The 23740-nt window shown below is 44.9% G+C and overlaps 1 protein-coding gene across 2 annotated transcripts in view; it reads left to right on the forward strand.

Annotated features, from left to right (window-relative positions):
• Positions 1-23740, forward strand: part of DPYSL3 (dihydropyrimidinase like 3) — a 114551-nt gene that overhangs the window by 25606 nt on the left and 65205 nt on the right. Inside the window, exon 1 of one of the 2 annotated variants that reach the window (XM_027081694.1) lies at positions 22412-22577. The exons of the other annotated variant lie outside the window; for it this stretch is intronic. Coding sequence (XP_026937495.1) covers positions 22539-22577 — 39 coding nt within the window. The 5' untranslated portion in view covers positions 22412-22538. Of the gene's footprint in view, positions 1-22411; positions 22578-23740 lie in introns of those variants that run through there. 2 annotated transcript variants of the gene reach the window in all.

Here is a 23740-nt window from a genome sequence, read left to right on the forward strand (position 1 = left end):
CTTTCAGCAGTTCTGGAAATGTCTTAGCCATTATCTGTGGAGAGTAGCCTCTCTCCATTCCTATCTGAAATGCCTATTAATTATGGTGAACCATCTCACTAATGTCTAGGTTTCTTAATCTCTCTGTTATATTTTCCACTTCTTTTTGTTCTTCACCAGAATTAGAGTTATTTGATCATATTTACATTCCAGCTCACAAACTTTCTCTTCAGATATATTTACTCTGCTGGCTAACTGTCTGTTATTAATTTCACTGGCTATTTTTTCATTTCCAGAAGATATATTTCCTTTCTCCTTTTTTAAATTTTCATTTTCTGTTTTGATAGTGTCTGATTCTGTTCCTGTACTTATCTCTTATTTTTACTGGGAATTTCATCAGTTTAAACATATTGATTTTATTGTATCTGATTGTTCTATATTAAGTTTTTGGTTGTCTGTAAACTTACTGTGTTTGCTAAATCTTGCTCATGGTACATTATTTTCTTATGTGTTTTGTAATTTCTAACTGTGAGTTCATGTTAGGTAATGTCTTTTCTGAAAGAGTCTAATGAACCTGGGTCTAGGGTATCTCTTTTTGAGTGGTTTTGCTTTTGCCAGATACCCCAGTGCTTTCTTTGCCAGGATCATTTTTAATGTTAATATCCCACTTTAAGAATTCCTGCTGGTTTAAAATAAAATCTAAACCTGTGTGAACATCCTCCCGTTGTGACAAATTCTGAGGAGACTTGCCCACAATATCCCATCAAGAGCATGGGCCAAGGCAAAAAAGTTCCATGTCATCATCCATTTTTAATAAGAAGATTTTCCTAATTTACTTTTTTCATGGGAGGGCCAAAATTTATGTGGGGGGGTCGGTCTCTGTTCCAGTCTCCCCCTCTTTGGTGAGGACCAAACGGCCTCATTTCTTGTCCTTCCAGAGCTTTAAAACCCAGACCCTTGGTTACCAAGATGGGTAAATTCCCGTAAGGCAGCCAAAGTGTCAGCTCTTCTGCTTACTTCTGTTTTCAGTTCTCATGTTTTTTTGCCCCTAACTATGCATTTATATTTTGTGTTGGAAAGGTTAGTTTGTCTAATCTATCATATTGCTCTTCTCATCATTATGAACATCAATTATTTTATAGTCCTAAAAAATTGTCCTCTGATTGGACCCTGGATAACAGAAAGCTTTTGTTAATTCTAATATTCAATAAAATCAATTTGTTTCTCCCTTTCTTAGGTGATCGAGGGACTAATTGGTATTAGGGATTAATTTTCCATGCTAAAATTATAGATTAATTTATATCCTTTATTTAATTTTGCATTTCAAAATGGGATTTATGACCATTTGTATCTATATCAATTTCAGCTCTAGGTCCACCACTTACTTGCTATATGAGTTTGATCAAGTTATATACATTCATTGTGCCTCAGTTCTGTCATTGTAAAAAGGGCCATGATAATAGTATCAGTATTAGCAGGTTGTTATGAGAATTATGAAAAAGATGTAAAACATTTGGGAAAGTTCTTTCTCTTTTTTAATATTTATTTATTTGGCTGTACCGGGTCTTAGTTGCGGCACGCGGGGTCTTCGTTGCGGCATGCAGGATGTTAGTTGTGTCATGTGGGGTCTTAGTTGTGGCATGCGAGCTCTTAGTTGCAGCATGTGAGGTCTAGTTCCCGAACCAGGGATTGAACCCGGGCCCCCTGCAGTGGGTGCGGGTAGTCTTTACCACTGGATCACCAGGGAAGTCCCTAGGAAAGTTCTTGGACACATAGCATTTAATAATTGTACTTCTTATCATTATTATTACTGTTATTATCTGTAGAAGCAGTATAGTAATTGCATATTTGTTTCTGAGGATGTGTTCATTTGTCCTACTTTGTGTCCAAGCTACTTTGTATTCATGGTTTTAATCCAAATAAATTAACTTCAGACTTTTTTCACTATAATTTTCCTGTCTAAAACCTTTAGGAGTGTTTTCAAGAGTTTGAGTCACCTTCCTCATTATGATAACATGTTAAGACAGTCCTTGTTGTGGGATTTCTTCTGTAGTTTCTAATTACTTAGATATTTCCACCCTTCCTAAGGAATCTTGTACTTATTCTTTAATTTAGCTTATATTTATAAACCAGCTTTGAGGCTCTGCTTTCATCTGTTTATTCCAGGTGTTCTTTCCATTCCCTTGAATAATTTTCCATTTTGAGCAGTTTGTTTTGTGATTTAGATATTTCTGTCAGGTCTTTAACAATGACGACAGATGTACCATGTTAGTTTTCTGGTCTTGGTATTGTATTTCTGTTATGTAAGATGTGACCATTGACAAAAGCTGAGTGAAGTGTTCAAAGAACTCTCTGTACCATTTTTGCAACTTCCTGTAAACTTATAATCATTTCAAAATGAAAAGTGAAAATAATGGCATTTCAAAAGGAAAGTCAAAATGAGTTTTAAAGATACCCAGACCTGAAAACTGGTACATGTATGATTTTGAGATAGTTCTTAGGCTTGACACAAGTTGGTCATCGTGTGTGTGTTTGTGTGTGTATAGTTCTATGCAGTTTTATTCCGTGCGTATTCATATAATCATCATGAGGCAAAATACAGAATTGTCCCATCGCTACAAAGGAACTCCCTCATGCTACCACTTTATTGTCTATCTACCTCATCCCTGTCTCCTGGCAACTACTGACCTGTTTTCCATCTCTCCAGTTTTGTCAATTTCAGAGCATTATATAAGTGGAATTATATAGTATGTCACTTTGTGAAATTATTTTTGTTCATTAAGCATAATTCCCTTAAGATACATCCTAGTTTTTCACCTATCAATAATTTGACCCTTTTAGTTGATGAGTAGTATTGCATTGTGTGGGTGTACCAGACTTTGTCCATTCACCTGTTGAAGGACATTTGGGTTGTTTCTACTTTTTGGCTCTTAGGAATAAGACTGCTATGAATATTCCCGTACAAGTTTTTATGGAAATGTAAGTTTTCATTTTTGCGGGATAAATGCCCAAAAGTACAGTTGCTAAGTTGAATAGTTAATGCATGTTTAGTCTTTTTTAATTTCTTTTTTTTTTGCGGTACGCGGGCCTCTCACTGTTGTGGCCTCTCCCGTTGCGGAGCACAGGCTCCGGACGCGCAGGCTCAGCGTCCATGGCCCACGGGCCCAGCTGCTCCGCGGCATGTGGGATCTTCCTGGACCGGGGCACGAACCCGTGTCCCCTGCATCGGCAGGCAGACTCTCAACCACTGTGCCACCAGGGAAGCCCTAGTCTTTTTTTTTAAAAAAATTGAAATGTAGCTGACATACAGTATTATGTAATACATATTTAGTCTTATAGGAAGCTACCCAATTATTTTCTGGAGTGGCTGTACATTCCCCAACCAACAATGTATGAGAGAACTGCCATTTATGATATTTTCTCCTTTAAGAAATCTCTGAATATCCAGATTTAAAAAAATAAAAGACGTGTCTGGTGTTGAAAACGTTCACCACTTAGATTGTGGTGATGTTTGTGCAACTCTGAACATACTAAAAAACTATTGAATTGGTTACTTCAAATGGTGACCATTATGGTATGTGAGTTAGAGCTCAATAAAGATGGTAAAAAAGTAAAAGGATATTACAAGAAGGGATCTAATTGTATTACAAAAAACTTATTCCTTCACTAAATTTCTAGTACTGATTAAGAATTGACCATGTGGCAGGCATTACATGTAATGCTTTACAGGATACACGTCAATTCCTGACCCATCTAACAACTAGGATGTCACTTAACCATTCTCAACATCTGCATCCTTTTCTGTAGTAAAATTACCTTCCTTTGTGAGGATTAAATGAAATAATGCATATAAATGCATTTAGAATGCTGCCTGCCTAGTATCATCATCCTCATATTAAATTCATGAAAAGGCATTTTCCCCTTACCAGTTCGTGACAGCCTGGTAACAGTATTATGAGAAAGTGAGCCATGTGTATCAATAAAAGATGACATATTTTCCCATTGTATATATAGGAGGACAAGGGAAGCAGCTGATGTTTACCGATCACCTACTATGCACCAGACACTGTATTTACTAGCCTCTGTTATGCATATTTAATCCAAACATTGCTCCACGATGGGAGTAGTATTATCGCCATGTAATAGAAGAGGAAACAAACTCAAAAAGCTTAAGAAAATTTCCCAGTTTCATAAAGCAAGTATTTGATGTAACCAAGTTAGCAAACCAGGTCTGTGCCCCAAATTCGTGTTTTTCTACTTTCCCAGATGAAAGGAATTAATTTGAATTATTAGACTTTTCTTCAGACTCTGCAATTAACTTAGGGTATTTAGGTCCTTGAAGCTTTTCTCTCCACTTTATTCAGAAACTAAAATTTAGCATGTCTAAGGTTGTTGGTGTTTAAAATATTCTTAATATTTTAAATTTCATATTTAAATTTCATATTTTAAATTTTGACAAAATTTGGATATCCTTCTGGGAGTTCAGAAAGAGGTTTTGTTCATCCTGGATTTCCAACTGTTTGGAGCTTGAATCAAAGTTAAAGTGCAAAAAAACAGAAGTGCTGGTGGGAAAGCCCATGGCCAGAAGCACTCAGGAAGAAGTGAAGAGATAGATCCTAAAGATTCGAAGAAGGCAAAGCACCCACTGCCAGACTCAATTAAAAAACAAAACAGGGCTTCCCTGGTGGCGCAGTGGTTGAGAGTCCGCCTGCCGATGCAGGGGACACGGGTTCGTGCCCCGGTCCGGGAAGATCCTACATGCCGCGGAGCAGCTGGGCCCGTGAGCCATGGCTGCTGAGTCTGCGTGTCTGGAGCCTGTGCTCCGCAACGGGAGAGGCCACAACAGTGAGAGGCCCACGTACCGCAAAAAAAACAAAAAAAACAAAACAGAAACAAAAAAAGAATTCCATGCCAAGAAGAAAATTGTGTGCAATAATATGACAGCGAAACCATTTCTCAAGTTTATTCCCCCGTGGATTAGTCTCTGTGTTCTTCCTCTGTCTTCTTTAAACTCCTTTTTCTTTAGAAACAGCCAAGTGTTGTAGTGGTAGCAAAGACGGGACTCTAATGTCAGCAAATTTGTTGAGAAAAACCACAAAGAGAAACTGTTTCTTTGCAGTGAACCTCAAAGATTATACCTCCCATTCTTCAGGTTTATGGAGGGACTTGGCTGCAGGTTTCCCCTGGAAAGAAACAACAAGGGTTTGGAATTCCAGTCGGAAAACTTAGGTCTTCCTGATTTCTGGAGCAACACAGGGGCAGAATCCCAGTGAGCACTCGCATTGTTGTGAGACAGGAGATCCTTGGATAGGAACCCTCTTATTGATTCTCAGGGGTTTAAGTGCCTGGCTTCATGTGTTGGCATGTTATAACTTATCTTATTGTCCTTTATTTTATTTAGTATAAAATAATAGTAAACAGGAGCAGGAGAAACAAGGTCTGGTTCCCACATGATTAAAAAAACAAAACCAAACGGTCTTGGGTTGGGTTAGGAAGTTCTCTGAACTATGACAGATGACCTCAAAACTGGCTGAAAAACCCAAGAATGAAAAATGGCATGCTGCAATTTCCAGGAGGATGCTGGAGAGATGGGCTTCAGACACATTTCATTTTGCATTGTTATTAATGGCTTGGAAAGAGTCTGTAAACCTATTATGGCAATTATATCTTCAGATGAGGGTAAATAGGATGGTGTTAGAGACACTAGTGAGGAAGAGACATAGTACAGAGCAACCTAGAGAGATTAGAAATATGGACAGGAAATGAACAAATGAGATCAGCCTGGGAAAGTAGAAACATGCATCTGGAGAAATACATAATTTGAAAAACAGAGAGGTACATAAAGGAAGGGTCATACTTGGAAAGCAACAATGGTAAATGGGCTTTTGAGCGGATATCAATTTTGGATATGTTTGAGACATGATGGAAAAGTAATATGAAGGCCTGGTGTTCAGATAGCCTTTTGGAGAGCATTTTTTTCAAACAAGGGCATTTCTATTATCTCAGTTGATTATCAGCCCAGAGGTTGGAAGCAAATAATTTATTCTCCATTAAAGAGATGAGGAGAGGTTAAGTGAGTTGCTTAAAGTCAAACAATTCGTTCATAAAATAGACTTGGTTAAAACGTCGATCTCTTGACTCCTTATTTTTTTTCTCTTTTCACGGCAACACCTTGTCATGACGTCTTGGATCTCAGAATAGTAACTGTTTCTGGCTCAGGATTGACCCATCTCTTTCTGATATTGTGACCAATTTTTTTTTTTTTTTTTTTGCGGTACGCGGGCCTCTCACTGTTGTGGCCTCTCCCATTGCGGAGCACAGGCTCCGGACGCGCAGGCTCAGCGGCCATGGCTCACGGGCCCAGCTGCTCCGCGGCATGTGGGATCCTCCCGGACCGGGGCACGAACTGGCGTCCCCTGCATCGGCAGGCGGACTCTCACCTACTGCGCCACCAGGGAAGCCCTGTGCCCAATTTTATTTCATCTGAGACTGAGCTTAGTGCGACTGAAGCTCTGAACAGGGGATAAACCCCACCCTGCCCCACAGTCCTGTATTTCCAGGATGAAGTGAGGCAGTAGGTAATGGATGGTGGATCTCTGGATTAGGAGTCAGAACCCTACAATAATGGTGTTACTAAATTCAGGGGTCCGGGTGGGCAAACCATATGCCTTCTCTAGTCTTGTGTGTTTTACCTGTAGGACTGAGTGGGTAGATTGCTTATGGTCTCATGAAATTGATCTCTTTGAAGATCTGAAAAAAGAATGAAGCTAGTGCAAATAGACAATCAAAGACAGAGACCAAGAAGCCCGAGAGGTGGTGGGGGGAGAGGGAGAGACCTCGACGCAGATACGTGTGACATCCGGACTGTGAACACTTATTAGCATATGGCAAGCAGGCAAATTTATGTTTTTAAGGATGGCCATTGCAAAACTTATCTCAGGCTCTTCTCTTGTGCCCTTGTTAGTTCCTATCTTAAAGCTGACTCGTCATTTTTTTCTTTTCCTTGGTAATGAAGTATGAGTTTTGGTGCACCCTCATCTGCCCCTTTTGCGTGGACTGCAAGTAGGAATCACTAGATGTCTTTTGAGTTCTGCCGAGCTCATTATGGCCTCTGCATCCACACAGGTAGGCTCCTTGCAGCCATGTGTATGTCATGATTCCCCCATTCCGTCTCCATAGGTGATTAGATTGTAGGGTAACACCTGGCTCAAGCAGAGCCAGTTCCTTCCAGTTGGGAACTAGAACCAAGAGATACTCCTTTTATTCTCTCAGTGTGATTAGAACAAAGAAATATGGAGTAAGTGAATGTTTAGAGAAAGGATGTAGCTAATGTTAACAGTGAATGTCCGTGAGGCCTTAGAGGGGAAAAGAGATGGTGGCTGACGGATCCTGATTCCAGCCTGGCTGGATACCTACAGTTGAATCTTTTTAATGCAGTCCCCTCCACCCCCATTGTAAAAAAATGTTTTATTGAGATGAACTTTTTAACAAGATGTTTTCACTGAGTCAGCTGAATTGATACCCTGTTAACATGCAAATGAGCCCATCCTAAACTTTTTCCACTTCAGCCAACCCATTAGTCCTTCAGGATTCTGCTCCAAGGTGGGTTTTCGTTTGGTATGAGGTTGTTTGTGTATGTATGTGTGTGTGTATGCATGCGTGCATGTATGTATATATGTACGTTGGTATGTATTCATCCAAGGCCATCATTTAACACACATCTCATAAGTGCCTTTATCTATGTGCTAGGGCACTGTGCTGGCACTGGGATACAGTAATGAATAAACAGAGCCATACCCTCAAGGAGCCTGAGGAAGATGGCCGGCAAAACAGATAATCATAACATACGCTGTAAGCGTGGTGCTGGAAGTTGGCAGAGACTCAGGGAAGCACCAGGGGTCACTGGATGGGTGTCAGGGAAAGCTTTCTGGAGAAGGTAGTGTCTGAGTTGAGTCATAAAGGATTGTTTGGAGATTCCCAAGTTAAGAAGGGGGGATGATCGTTTCAGCAGAAGGTATGACATGGGCAAGCACTTGGAGGCAACAACATGATGTGAAAGAAATGCCTGGTTCCTAGGGTTATTGGAACATAAAGTACAGTAAGGAGTTAAGAGAGGTGAAGCCACAGAGGTGAGGAGAGGCCTAGTATGGGAAGTTTTGTTCATCATATTAAGAATCTTAGACTTTAACTTGAGAGGACTGGGGAATGATTGGAGACTCCCAGACAGATAAATGACATTTAAGATGAGAGCAGAATGATAAGAAGGACCCAAACTGGTTGAGGTTGATCCAAGCAGGGGAAGCAGACAGTACAAAAGCACCAAGGACTAAGGTTCAGGTTTCTGGTTAAAGACCAGGTGAAACGAGGTATCACCCACTGAGGTGCAAAGCATTGGAGAAAGTACAGAAGGTTCTGGAACCTATCTGAGACATGTTGAGTGTTCCGGTTTCCCTAGGAATCAGATCATAAGACAAGATTAACATGCAGAAGGTTTTCTATGGGATGCTCTTGAGATCAACACCAGTGGATGGGAAGGAAGGGGAAGGGGAAAAGGAAGCAGAATTGAGTAGAAGCAAAGTGTTGCTTCAACAGAAATCACAGCTTGGCCCCTACCAGGAGGTCTGGAGAGAGGGCGAACCTTCAGGTTTCACCCGAGTCCTTTGTATCATTGGATGTGCACCACCCCCCAAGGCAATGTCATCTGGGGCAAAGTGGACCTCCTTAGCTGAAGCAACATGCAAAGGCGGCTGACAGATGAGAGCCTCTGCTGGTGGCACTTACGTAGCTGGGATCATAAGCCCTTTCCTCCCGAAGGGGGATCTGGGTGGTGCACCACAGAGCCCACCACAGTGGGGTAGAGGTGCCTGTGGCTTCAGGTGGAGACACCCCTTGTGCTACTGGGTGTATGAGCTTGACACCGAGAGAGTAGGTCTGGCTAGGCATGAGGGCTGGGAGGTGGTGTCGCATCAGTGATGAGAATGCTTGATCTTTTCGGGCACATGCACGCTTTGGAGAATCTGAAGAAAACTAGAGACTCGCCCCCCCCACCCCAGGAAAAAATGTGCCAAAATACATACCTACGGAATTCGCTCGGCTTTCTTTGGACTGGGTGCGCTCAATAACACTCTGTGCCCTGGGCCACATCATGCAGTATTTTAATTAGTCAGGTCCATCCATCCAGTCTCTTGAAGCATTCACAGAATATCAGGTACTGTCCGTTATTTCACGTAATCCTCATACCATATAAGTTAACCATGTTAACCCATTTTACAGGGGAGGAAACTGAGTTTAAATGAACTTGTCCAGGGGCACCATTGTTAGCAGGCACCACATGGCTTAGAATTGCTATCTGTGTGACTAGCAGAGTTGGATTCCATTTCTGAGCTCCATAGTGGGCTCTCTGTGTGCCCACTTGGGCATTATCAGGGTAACAGTGGATTCTTGCCAAGTGGGGAGGAAAGCCAGTGGCCCCAGGGATCAGTCAGCAAGGTTTATGGACACCATCCTCCAGCAGCCATCAGGGTGCAGAGACCTGTGTTGCTAGGGAAGGAGAATCTACTGCTGGCGTCAGGCAGACGGCTCCAGGGTGCAGGGGAGGGGGGCGCAGGCCAGGCTCCCAGGGTGATGTTAGCTTGAGGGGGGCCCAGTGGTCATAGGAGTTTTGGCAGGGGAGGAGGACCAGCCAGTCCCTCACTCTGTCCCTGGTAGGCAGGTGGCTGCCTCAGATATTTTTCTCTTGTATGGATGTTGTCATGGAAAATAGCCTATCTTATGTTCTCAGGTTCATGGGCTAGTTACTTTCTATTTTACTTGACAAAAAATGTCATAGGAGTGTCATTCATACTTTCCTTACTTCTAAGAGCCTTTACCATCTTTTTTTTTTTTTTTTTTTTTTTTTTTTTGGTTTCTGGGTTTTTCCCCCCCCCGTCCCTCCCCTTGCGGAGCACAGGCTCCGGACACGCAGGCTCAGCGGCCATGGCTCACGGGCCCAGCCGCTCCGCGGCATGTGGGATCTTCCCGGACCGGGGCACGAACCCGTGTCCCCTGCATCGGCAGGCGGACTCTCAATCACTGCGCCACCAGGATACCATCTTTTTATACTAGTTAATGAGAAGTCAGTTAGCAAGACCATAGTAAATCTGTCATCACAAAGTGAATGAGTCAAATCAGCCTTGTGTGGCAAACATAGTTTCTACCTTTATCTGAGTAGGATCTCTTACAACAAACTTGGTGATAAAGTAGTTTCCCATGAGAACCTTTCATAGTCCCAAGGTTTTAAGTGAGGAGACCTTGCATTAAAACATTACAGAAGCTTTAGGGATTTAGGGAGAAACTCAACTTTATGCTGACAAAGTAGAGACTAAATACAGATTCGCCTTAAATTGTTTAGTAAATGTGTAAATATTCAGTAACCGTTTCCCTTAAAGCTACCCCTACAAGTGATTTCCAGGGCTCCTGCTTAGAAAAAAGAGAGTGGCCCCAATCTTAACTTTAATTTTAATTCAAGCTGAGTCAGAGATATGTGGTTGTTTATAATAATTGTTTTCCACAGTGGCATTAGCTTACAGCAGAACCATTATTCTACTAACCAGCATCTTGTTATATATTACTTTCTCTCTCACTATAGAGAATACCCAGGAAATGTATAAACTAGGCAGGTGTCAATAACAAAATGTGTTCATCTCTCTTGTCAGCAATACTTTGGGGTTTTTGGAGGTCATTGGAAATTATTTGTGGCTATGAAGTCATGAACACAGGACTTGGTTACTTTTAAAAATATGTATTAATTATACATACCTTTTCGGAAGATGCTCAGTATATTGTACTGTAAATTCAGACAGTCCTTATCAGCTTTGGTATGATTACAGCAGGGAAGCAAGAGTAGAATTTGACTGGGGTCTAGGTTGGTCAGGGCTTCTCCATTTTTTACCCACTCACTGTCACAGGGACTCCAAAACCTGTTCTTTTAATCACTCTATGCCATAAAGATACACACCAGCAACTCCTTTTAAATGAATCAGCTCATCTGTTTGTTTTATCAGACCTGTGCTTTCATGTTCGAAAGAACATGTATGTGTCAGCATATCCACTCAGCTCTTCTACTGACCCATTTTACAGATGAGGCAAGCTTAGAAGTTTTTCAGGCTAATTCCAAAGTCAGCTAATTTGAAATGAATTTAGAAAACCTAAGTTTTTCTCTATTTCAGTCTCTGGTTCCTGCCTCTTATGTTCACTGTCTCCAATAAAAAAATGAGTATCTGGACCTTCAAAAGTGACCAAGCACTCTGCCTGGGGCCAGGTCAGCATTTGTCTTGAGGTCAGAAATCCAGGGTTTCACTTGGGATTCAGTGCACACAGGTGACCCGTCCAACTAAGAAGCGCTTATCCGTTGACATACCAGTGATGTGTGGGAGGAGCCTGTTTTCCACTCCACTGTTCCTTTGGGAATTCGCTCAGAAAAACCTGTGACTAGACCCTCAGGCATATGTCTCTACCATTCCTATTTGTCTGAAAAGATAGGGAGCCAGAGGCTGATGAGGCCCTATGGCCCTGGAGCCTTTGCTACAGCTGAGTACAGGAAACCGGAGGGGAAAAAAAAAGACATGCAGCCAAAGTTCCTTCCTGGAGGTGGATGGGAAACCTGGGAAGTATAAACTGGGGTTGCAGCCTTGCACTTGGGGGTTGGCTTGCTATTTTGAGCCTCCATCCAAGAGTGAGTCTCACATCCCTCATCTGGGGGTGAGCTGTTGTGCTGGGCCTGGAGAGATCTGAATCCAATCACATGTGTTTCCATTCAGCCCAAAGGTGAAACTGATTGCATGTGACCATAGATCCAGCGGCTCCAGCCCATGCTGTCAAACAGGCTTTTAGCAGAGGGTTGGGCAGTTCCAGGATTCAGTCTTGTGGTTTAGGGCCCAATGCGGGTGGAGTGAGGGTGGGCTGGGGAGGAGGTTGCTCCCCAGAGATAACTCACTGCTGTCTCAGTTCTGAACAGGCACCAAAGTCTGCTTCGGGAAAGAGCAGCCCTCACCTTTGAGACACAGAGTTCCTATTCCATAATGCCTAAACAACTCAGTCTCCAATGGTCGGATATCAGAAATTCAGGTGACTCTAAGCCAGGCAGGTGGCATAAAAACATGGAAGCCAACCCTACGTGAAGGAAGAGGAAGCAGCAGACATTATAGCTAATTGGGGAATACATGTTTGTTCCAAGGGGCAGCCAGTGTTCAGCTGTAGCTGACGGGCGACACTGTGTATCTACGAGCCCAGAATTGCCAAGTTTTCCAATTTTTAAAGAAATCTAAATTTGAATATGAAATCTATACATTTAAAAATATTGGCTAAATTGGGCTTCCCTGGTGGCGCAGTGGTTGAGAGTCCGCCTGCCAGTGCAGGGGACACGGGTTCGTGCCCCGGTCCGGGAGGATCCCACATGCCGCGGAGCGGCTGGGCCCGTGAGCCATGGCCGCTGAGCCTGCGCGTCCGGAGCCTGTGCTCCACAATGGGAGAGGCTACAACAGTGAGAGGCCCGCGTACCGCAAAAAAAGAAAAAAAAAAAAATTGGCTAAATAAAAAATGTCACTCCACATAAATATTCATTTAATACCAGCCTCACTGTTGCAGGTTGGGTTTCCTGGGAAGCAAAATTCTGAGAAGAATAAGACGCAGGAAGCGTATTAGGGAGTGTGCTTAGGCTCAACATCTGTGGAAGGGAAGGGAAAGGAAGCATCGGGCAGAGAGAAGTTGAGCTGTGATGTGGTCTTAACAAAGGCTTCAGTTGACCTTATAGGTCTGACACTGGGATAATCCATTAGAGTTGTTGCCCTTTTGTACCTGGGAGGCCAGGCCTTTATATGCTCACATTAGCAATTACTGGGTCAGGCTGCCCTTGCGGGAGTGGGTACCTTAGACAAGGGCAGTTTCCAGGAAGGGGCTGAGAGCACCTGAGGGGCTGAGTCCTTCAGCTCTGAACTGGGGGCTGGGTGGAGATTCTTGTGTCTATGCAGACGCCTCCTTGCTCTGCTCAGATTGACCTCCTTGTGTAATTTCTGGGAGCAAAAACTCCAGGATCTGTGTGCCTCTTCTCTTGGGGGTCTCAGGGCCTCTTTACCACAGCTGCTCTTAGGGCCGCGGTAGTACTCATTAATGTCCTCTCCTAACCGTTCTAGATTCCCTTCACTCTCAGCGAGCTCCTCTGCTGGTCCAGGTGGTGTACTTGGTGTTGGAACATGGACCTGCGTCTCTGAGGGGTGAGAGACCCCGGTCACCATGTCCATCTCAGGTTACAGCTGGTGTACCTGTTCATTTACCATCAAGATCAGGCAGGGCTGTACCTGAAAGAACCCCTGTGGATCCTAAGAGTGTCCAACATACCCCTCCCTGCCCGCATTGTGCAATAGCAGCCCTATCTCCTCCTTCTCTTCACGGTCCTACCCAGAAGGATGCCAGCTCTCCTTCTTGCCTGTTTAATCCCTGAGCACAAAGAGCCCAAGGTGCCCTATAACAGCTGTCATCTGTAGTTCAGCAGAGTTCTTGCTGTGGCCCCTGGTAGAAGCACTTGCCCTTTGGGGAAAAGACACTAAACAACCCAGAGTTGCAGGGATGGGAAACACATATTTCCCAGTTGGGTCCCTGGCAGTGAAGGTAAAAGGGGTCACTCCTGCTTCTTCCCCTTGTTTCTGGGATCCATGTGTTCTTCCTTTGGAAACACAGCACCCTGTAAAGGGCACAGATTCACAACGCACAGTGCATCCTGGAGGGTGTTGCCTTATCCTTGCAGGGAGCCGTCTCTGGAATGGTGCTTCGGTTGTGCCTTCGGTAGGCCATTCCTCCTCGCTCAGGGTGGCAGGTTCAGGGTGATGTGGTATTTGATACAGCTAGTGGGTCCCGCAGCCACGTGGCCTTTCTTGCATCTCATTGGCTGTTAAACAAGCCCCTTGGTCTGATATGTGCTGCTATGTGGATCCCATGCCAGTGCCTCAAACACCCCGTAAGCCCTCACATAGGGTTGACTAAGGCCACAGCAACAGAAGATGCAAATGCATATCTAGAACATGTGTTTGTTTCTGTAAAAGTGAGTCACTGTGCTTTCCAGTGTGAAGGGGGTGTAAGGTCGTCTACACAGGGGGCTGTGTGTATCTCTGAGGCATGGTGCCACCTTGGGGAGGGAGTGTTGCTCTGTGTTGCTGGCAGGCTGGATGTCTGACAGCACCAGTAGCTGGATCAGCGCTGGTGACTGGGTCTTGGTTCCCTGCGTGGCCTCTATCCCTGTCACCATGTCTTGTCTACACCATCCATGGGCTCATTGAACCAGCACTGGGGTGACTGATGATGGAGGGTGGCTGATGTCAGCTGACCGAGTCATTTTGTCTGCCGCTTCGTTTAGTGCCTCTTCCGTGATGGGTGCTCTCTGGAGGGCGTTAAAATACAATACGTATATCTTCACTCTTTATGCCCACTCCCCTGGTCTACCACGTGCTGCTAGCTAAGGCCACCTTTTCCTCGATCTTTAATCCTTCCTCTTACCTCCTAGGAATACTTCAACACTCTGTATAATCTTGAGCCACTTCTCTTCCTCAACATTATGTATAATCTTGAGTCACTGTTCTTTCCGAAGTGGATGACTAGCTGTACTGTCTGAAACTGGACATTTGGGAAGAGAGCTCTTCACTGTTGTCTTTCAACGCCACCCCTGGGTGGGACTGTCCAGTGGCCATGGTCTGTTTTCAGTGTGATCTAGATGCCGAGCCAGCGCATCTAGAAGTCAGGCTCAGGTGTTTTCCTCCTCCACCAGCTGATGCTCAGGGCCATAGGTGTGTGCTAGCAGGAAGGTACCGGAGCAGCAGCAGTGGATGACGTGGGAGACGGGGCCACGCCCTTCTCAGGATCAATTGCTGCTGGGCCAACTTGGTCTTGTGACTTGGTGGGTCTGACAGAACCCAGCTCATAATGGACATTTCTGGTCACTTCATGACTCGGGTCAAGCCCTCCATCTCTACCAGGGCCCAATAGCACTCAAGGACCTATTTTTCAAATAGTGCATAATTTTCTTACTCCAGAGCCCTAAGAGTGTAGATTGTGATACTTCTGTTGGGACTGCATAACCTTCACGTGGTGCCTTTTCCCACCACAAGTACCTCCAGTGCTGTAGAGTTTATTGGGTCTTATGGCTGAAGTGGCAGGGCTGTTTGCACTTGCATCCTGGATCTGCTGCAGAGCCCTTTCCTGCCCCAGGCGCAGCTCAGAATGGACAGCCTTTGATGTAAATGTGCTGTAAAAGTATTTCCAGGACTAAGTTGTCTTTAAAACCTGAAGAGGCCTCCCAGGCTTTGTGCGGAGGAGGCCAGGCGCCTGCAGAATCATTCTCTACTGAGGAAATGAATGAGAACGTCCATCCAGGAAGAAGTAGGATTGCATACCTTGCTCATGCTGATATAAGTTTGATTTTGGAATAAGCCCATGGGAGTACTTTCCTGTGGCTATCGTATTTTTTTTCTTTTTTTGGCTTATGTGTTTCAAGGGTAGGATTGTTTGTCAGGTTATTTCTGTGTATTTAATATGTAAACATCTAATAATAGCAGGTGAATCACCACTTTGATTTTCATTCTGTGACACTGGAAGTACACGGCTAGGATTTCCTTTGTTTGAAATGTAGGTAAAATTAATGGATCCAAATGACTTAATGGGAAGTTCTGAGATGAAATGTTTATTCACACTAGAACAGCCTATATATTTCACAAAAGCCTGGTATATGTCTTTTGCCCCTTCAAAACTCTTCCGTATTTGTTTTGGGACTATGTTTTTCTTCATCCTTCAAATCAGGACCGGGGGAAACGTTTACCCATATCAACAGAGCAAAGTATAAATTTGTTTTTAAAAAGTAGAAAGTGTTTTTAATAGTCAAAACTGTGTGAATTACTAAGCACTTATTTTAGATATTTTTGAGGTTAAAAGGAAGACAGAATATTCTTGACTTTCCCCTCTGTTCAATTAATTTCCCCCCATTGATTCTACTCTATTCCAAGCTTTATAAAAGAGCTGGAGACTACCAAGATAAATAAGACATAGTCCTGGACACAAACGAGTTCAGCAAATAATAATCAGAACATTAAAGATAATGGTAGGAATAGCTTCCGTCTAATTAACTTTGTGCTAAGAGCTTTACGTGAATAATCTTATTTAATCTTCAATATGTTCACTGTCCTTTACCCCCATATACACTTGTGCCCTCCCTTCCCTCTTAACCAGCTTAGATCCCACGGTTTATCCTCAATTCCCTTGAGTTTCTTTCTCCCTTCTCAGCACTCATCTAGCAAAACCCTTGTGAAAGTCCACAGGCTGCCTACTCGATGCCTGCATGTATACAGCTGTACATGACTGGAGGCGTAGCCACACCATGCTTACGGGTCTCTCTTTAAATTTATGGCTGCTCCCTGAGGGGAATCCTTAGTGCTGCCAGGGAATCACACGGTATTTCCCTAGCCCCTTGAATCTCCTAAAAACTGATTTTATACCAGCTCCTTTCCCCTCTTAACGTTCAGTACCTTCTCTCCCAGACTGTCTTAGCTGATGGCAGAGAAAACAGACGCAGTCATAAGAGAGCTGCCATAAACTCCCACCATGAACTTGACCTAGCTGCCTGTCTCTGTGCTGTATACTCTTCCCCTTAGTTACTCGAGGAGGAACAGTCCTTGCTCCTGGCTAAGGGGAAGCCCTCCATTTGAACACTAGATGTCACCTGTGTTGTCTATTCAAGAACCCCGACAGCAGTTTGTTCCATTTCTCTCCTGCATCGTGAAGTTTCCTCTTCTTTCTGAATCAGCCCCGTTGGCATAAGCCGTGCTATTTCCCTCATATTAGATTCTACTTTCTCTGCTAGTTACTGCTCCGTATCCTTGTCCCCGTTTACAAAAAAAAACCCTTGAAAGAGTTGCCTGTATTAGGTGTTTCCAGTTTCCACTTTGATTTTCTTTTGGAAACGCTCCAATCAGATTTCAGCTCCACAACTTCATTAAGACTGCTCTGGCACACATACCCACATGGTAGGTATGCAGTAAATCTGACCAGAATAATTTAATACTTGCTTACACATATACAAAACTACCCCACTGTGAGGTGGGTATGAAGATACTCATTTTATAGGTGCTCTGGTCAAGGTCCTCGGTGATTTCATGCACTGATGAACTCTCATTTCCCATCGTCCTTGACCTTGCAACAGCATGTGAACACTTTCTCTTTTTTGAAATAATTTTATTTCTTGACCTTCACAATACTGTACTCTCATGGTGTCCCCACTGTCTCACTGACCACTGTCTCTGATGCTTTTTCTGGTTCTTCCTTTATCCTCAGGATGCTCTTACTTATCTCAGAGTAAGTAAGTAAGATATCTTACTTATCTTACTTATCTCAGAGTAAGCATCTCCACTCACATCCTTGGTCAGCTCATCCAGCATTGTTCCTTTATATGATAGCTAGAGATTGACTGCTCCCAAATTTGTATCTCTGGCCCAGCTGTTCCCTTAGATTTCTAATCTCGAATATCTACCTGCTTGCTCAACATTTCACTTGGATGTTTAATAGGAAGGTCCACAAGCATATTCCTGACTTTCCCCCCCAATCCCATTTCTCCCACAATTTTCCCTATCTCACCTTCATCTTTTGAGTTGCTCAGGCCGACACATTTAGTGTAATCTTTGATTCCTCTTTTTTCATACCCCAGTCAAATCCGTCAGCAAATATTGCTGGCTTAACCTTGAATCATACCCAATATCTGACCATTTCGCACTGCTTCCACTGTTACGATTTGGTTCAAGCAACCGCCATCTCACCAGACCTTCTGTGATCCCTGATACGGAAAATTCCAGCCCATCCTCAAGACACTGGAATGACTTTCATTTCCCCATCCCTGCTGTATTTATCCCCAATGCACTTGCCGCCATTTTAAACGCTATATACTTTTGAAAACACTATATAACTTTTTACTCTTGATTTATGCCTTCTCTAGAATGGAAGCTTCAAGAGGGCAGGGATTTTGTCAATTTTATGCAAATATTTGTATCCCTAGTGCCTAGATACCCATAATAGGTACTCAATAAATATTAGTTGAATGAATTAATAAATCATCACAAAAACACTGTATGGTAGGTAATAAGATGCTTATTTTAGAGGTGAGGTAACCAAGGCTCAGAAGGTTGAAATAATCTGCTGAAGGTCATAGAAACAGGAGCTGGATGAATTGGAATGTGGCAGAGGTCCCTCTATTCCCAAGTCCAGATCCTTAAACAGTATAAGTATACCATCCTGGATTCTAGTCCATAGTTTTCCTTCTGAACTCAATATCGTTTTTTCATTTTTAATTAGTTTAATTAATTTATTTTTGGCTATGTTGGGTCTTTGCTGCTGCAGGCAGGCTTTCTCTAGTTGTGGTGAGCAGGGGCTACTCTTCGTTGCAGTGTGCGGGCTTCTCATTGCGGTGGCTTCTCTTGTTCTCTTCTTGAGCACGGGCTCTAGGCACACAGGCTTCAGTAGTTGTGGCACACAGGCTCAATAGTTGTGGCTCACTGGCTCTAGAGCACAGGCTCAGTAGTTGTGGCGCCTGGGCTTAGTTGTTCTGCGGCATGTGGGATCTTCGCGGACCAGGGATCAAACCCATGTCCCCTGCATTGGCAGATGGGTTCTTAACCACTGCACCACCAGGGAAGTTCCTTCATTTTTTTTTAAAAGGAAGTTCTTTAAATGAACACAAGGCCTTTGATCTTCTCTTACACTTTGATGGCAGGTCCTTTCGAGCCACAACTCTCTAATCACTGCTCAGGTAGCAAATCTATTCTACAGAGTCATTCTTTGGCCCATGTATTGCCTCGGAATTTTGTGATTGTATCCTATTAGCAAAGTGATTCCTCACCATTTTGAATTTACTTGCTCTGAAATCTAGAATCAGGAAATTCTAAGAAGGCTTACAGAAGCATAAATATTCTTAAATCTAGATTCTTACCACATGCCCTTCAACTACAGGAAAGTTCTTATTCCATCTCTTTCTTCAGACACAGTTTGAAACATTCTTACATTCACTCACCTAATAATAATTGAGCAGTTTCTATGGGCAAGGCCCTATTTCACACACTCAGGACTCAGCAGTGAATAAAAGAGACACATTCCCTGCCCTCAGAGAGTTTACATTCTAGGGATGAGAAGGAAGATAATACTTAATAATAAATTAATATATTATGTGGTGAAAAAGTACTATGAAGATAAATGAAGCATAGAAGGGGGCTAACAGGTGACAGATGGTATTCTCTTGAATAAGGGTGTAAAATAAACTCCCTGAGATCCAGGATATTATTATTATTATTGACATCTGTAGCACAGGGTAAATACTGTGTGAGTATTGTGAGAATGAATGAATAACAGTGAAGAAGAGAGCCCAGTTAGGAGGCTACTGCAGTAGTCCAGGTGATAGCTGCTGGTGGCTGGACACAGAGAGAAGCTCTGTAGTTGGAGAGAAGAGATCACAGTGTGTATATATGTAAAAGACAGAACCAATAGTATTTCCTGACAGATGGGATGTGGAGTGCAAACTGGATTGGACTGAAGGAGAGAAGTCAAGGTTTGGATGATGCCAAACCTTTGGTCTGAGCAACTAGAATAAAGTAGCCTTGACTGAGGTGTGGGAAGTCTATGGATGTGGTAGGTTTGGTGGCCAAAATTAAATTTCTTTGGGACCATAAAGTCGCTCAGTGTCTCCCTCTCCCTCTCTCATAGTTTCCTGAGATATCTAAAGCCAAGTACTGCTGTGTATCCAAGGAAAACCATTCAGAGTCATTCTACTGTGGAAAACACCCATGCTGGTTCCACTCCTCACTCTCTTGGCCAGACACAGAGGCATCCTGTGTTGATCACGGCCTTTCTTCTTATTCCTTGAATAAGAAAGGCACCGCCAGGGAAGGCTTTTTTTCTTCAAACTCATCTTAGACACTTGATTTTGATTTAAGAAAGAGAAAGATGATTGAAGGGGATGAAAGAGGGAGAAAATAGTGTTTGTTGTACATTTCTGCTGATGGCAACAGCTTGAACCGATTAGCTGGTTATTATGCATTCCTGTGCATGGCTTTTCACAGCAGTCTGATCCAGAGAAACACATCACAAGTCCTATTCTGCATGGCTTCTTGCATGCAAGCCTGACCTCAAAGAGATTAACCAAGTCTTGTAATTTGAAACAACAGACACACACAAAATCATCAAGTGATCAAAAATATGGTATAAATCTATTTAGTAGAGAGTGTTCTGGATTATAATGACAGTAACAGAAGAGATAATTAGGATGCAAAGAAAGGAAACAAAAACCCGACAAACCCATGAAATTAAAAAAAGGAAGGCAGTGGTATTTCTTTAGGATTGTAAATGTCCCCTACATATTTTTTGCTTTTCCTAAGAACTTGCAAGGTCCCTTCAAATAAAATTGGAGCAGTTAAAACTATGGGAAAGATTCAGAGAGACCTCTGCAGGGTTGCGTAGTATGTAGTTAATTCTCTTTTTACTCTGTTCTAAATATAATCCTGCTCATTTGCATGCCAATCCCCAGAATGCTTTGTAATTTCACAACTCTTGGCTAGTGGTCTCAGCACTTAAGCTTTAAGAACAAAGCAAAATGTTTAGGGCGTGCCTTTCGCTTCAGTCTCTCCCCCCCCACCCCCACCCCGGGCTTTGCAAAAGAGTACAGGGAGGTGACCTTTGCTTTGCATTCATCCTCCAAGAGTATCACAGAAATAAAGTGGAGAATGCTGTGGACTTCTCCTGTGAAGACTGCATTCAGTCTAGTTACCCATGAATAACCAGCCGCTGGATTAACTCGAGAAGGAGTGTTTCAGGGGGGCTTAGTCTGCCGTTTGATTATGTGACCAGGCTGGTTCATTTCAGGTTTATGGAAAGCCCAAGCTGGAGTATTCTGTACCCTCTTTCTGTGGATGCTTTTATAGCTTCTCTATTGCAAAGGAAGCCTTCAAGTTAATGAGGAGATATCCCGAAGTGTGGTCGGTGGCCTGCCTTGGAGAAATGTGAATTAAAGATCTCTGACACAGACCTAGTCATGCTCCGTGATATCCACAGAATTTCTATTTAGGGAGCATTAGGATCCACAATGGGGTGTGGTGGTCGTGGGAGACTTGTCTTGCGAGGGCTTTATAATTTTTGCATAGCAAGCCATATTTGTTGTTGCTGTTATCCAAGTGGTATATTTGGGATTATTTTTTTCAGGAGAGCTGAGAAAGCTCCCTCATCCGACCATCCCTCAGCCCCGAGCCACAGTGGCTCCTCCAAACATGCCCCCCTTGGCCTTCTATTTGAAGCGCGTAGCAAAAGGATAATATATTCCAGCACCGAAAGGTCATGTTTTTGCTCCTCATAGCACATTGATCTCTGTCTATCAGCCCTGCCTGAAGTAAACTCGGCATTGTGAACAGCGCACACCAGATCGCTCACAAAACCCACCGCTGCGCAGTAATGTGCCAGGGCGTTTGGCTTCTCACTACAGGTGTTTTCTACTCTTTACTCACGGAGCAGCGTTAATGCTTTTCCTTCGGTTCTGAGAGCCAGACAGTGGAGTTCCTTTAAAACATTATTTTGAGAATTATTTTTACAATACAGAGAACGGCTGATGGTAGCTGACACGGTGCCCCCTCGCAGCCGTCCGAGAGTGAGGGGTTGCTTCGCATTTTCTGATGCCTATTTTCATGGTCTCGGGATAGCAGCGGCCGGCCAGGCTGCACAAAGTCAGCCCAGTTCTCGGCTTTCTAAGGGGTCGCGGCGGCTGTTTGCACCCAGCGACCAGCAGAGGCGGCGCTCGGCCTCCGCGATAACAAAGGCAGCTGCCGTCGCATCCAGCCCGCGCGGTGGCGAAGGAGAGCGGGTTCCGGGAGGGAAGTCCAGAGCCGTCTCCTTTCTGAAACCAGGGTGGGGAAGGTGGGGAATCGGACCACGGGCAAGTCGGAGGCGTGGGCGCTTTCCCGGGCTGCGGCGGGGCCAGGAGGGCTACGCTGGTGCCTCTCTGCCGCCGACACCAGGGACTGCAGCATCCCCGCCCCGAACAGTCCCTCGCGCCCCCTGGTGGCGGTGGAGCAGGCTGGCTCCGCTGCACTCGCAAGTCACCAGAAAAAAAAAGGAAGAAAAAGTGGGTGAGGCAGATGCAAGGAGGAAAATCAATAGGGATAAGAGAGAAGAGGGAGGAGTCGCGGATCAGCCATTCTTGTCTTACGGTGTCCCAGCTGGCACCGCAAAAGAAAGGAAAAAAAAAAAAAAAAAAAGCCCGGGCGTGAACGCGAGGGGAGGAGGGTGTGTGTGGGGGGGTCGGGGGTGAAAGGGGGACCGGGGAGATTTACTATTGTCTCTGGCAGCCGCCGCGGGAGCCGGGGAGGGGGGCGGAGGCGAGAGGAGGAGGCGGCGGCCGCGGCCAGCGCACCATTCGCTCCACCTGATCTTGGGGCGCTGTGCGCTGAGGAAGGCGCGGGCGAGCAGGAGTAGAAGAAGGAGGCAGGGAGGCAGCTGCTGCAGCCACCGCCGCCACCATGTCCTACCAAGGCAAAAAGAACATCCCGCGGATCACGGTGAGTCGGACGCCCGGACTCCGCCGTGGCTCGCTCGCTCCTGGCCGGCTGCACCGCGGATGGGGGCGGCTTGGATCCCGCCGGCTTCCCTGGGCTGGTACCCGGGGAGGGACGGGGGCCCGGGGCCGGGGCGGGGGTGGTGGTGTGTGGAGAGCGGTGGTCAGTCCGGCCGGCGCGGCGGGGCGCCACCCAGACGGAGCGACCCTGGGATTTGGGGAAAACCAAACAAAGAGGAAACCCAAACAGTGGCGTGGAGAACTTTGGATTATTTATCTTCCTTCCCCACCACCCGGTAGTTTCCAAATAACACAGGGGTCTCGGCCCTCCCTGGACCTCCGCGCCGCCTGGGTCTTCAGTGTGTGCTGCCCCAGGCGAGGTATGTTTTTTGTAGAAGGTTCCTTTTGGCGGGGCGGGGTATGGAGAGATGACACCTTTCCCCAGGGGTACTTGGTAGCCCGACCGCGCCCCTCTCTGAGCTCCAGCCCCGTGGCTCCCCGCCCCCACCCCCCTACCCTACCACCCCGCGACGGTGATGGGATGCCTGGACATCCGTCTTCACCTTGGCCACTCCTTGCTTGTATTCACCCCAGTTCATATTTCGGTGCATCATACTCGGACTCGACAGCTAACGTGGCTGTAGTGAGAATGACCAACTTTTTTTTGCCCTTGATGCCTTTACATTTTTCCTGTCATTTCTCCCCCTCATCCCAAGAAAAGGCTGAGTTTTTAGAGCAGATTTTAGTTTGCGGTGGCAGCGCACGCTGTGTGCATGCCGTGTCCAACTGCCATTGTGTGCAAAGCCGAGCCTCCCGCGGCCGGCGGGTGTCAGATGCGCTGGGCGAGCGTCTAGGGCGGGGTGGAGAGGAGATGTGCCATAATCAGGTACAGAAGCCTCATCTTCGCTGGCGTCCAGCAAGCAGCTCTCGCGGCAGAATACCGCTCCCTGCTGCGGGATTCCTCCAGGTTGCGCTGAAATGACGCCTCGAATGGAAGGGACATACGACAGGCTGGAATGGGCATTTTCAAAAAGGGGGCAAGACAAAAACAACAGAACACCCACTGTCATTTGTTAGTTGAGCACGAAGCAGTGCGGTTGTGCTTTGTCTGTAGTGAATGGTGTGTGTGTGTGTGTGTGTGTGTGTGTGTGTGTGTGTGTGTGTGTG

The sequence above is a fragment of the Aethalodelphis obliquidens genome, unplaced genomic scaffold (genome assembly GCF_003676395.1).
Source record: "Aethalodelphis obliquidens isolate GAN/ISIS:26980383/991018 unplaced genomic scaffold, ASM367639v1 scaffold45, whole genome shotgun sequence".
NCBI lineage: Eukaryota > Metazoa > Chordata > Mammalia > Artiodactyla > Delphinidae > Aethalodelphis > Aethalodelphis obliquidens.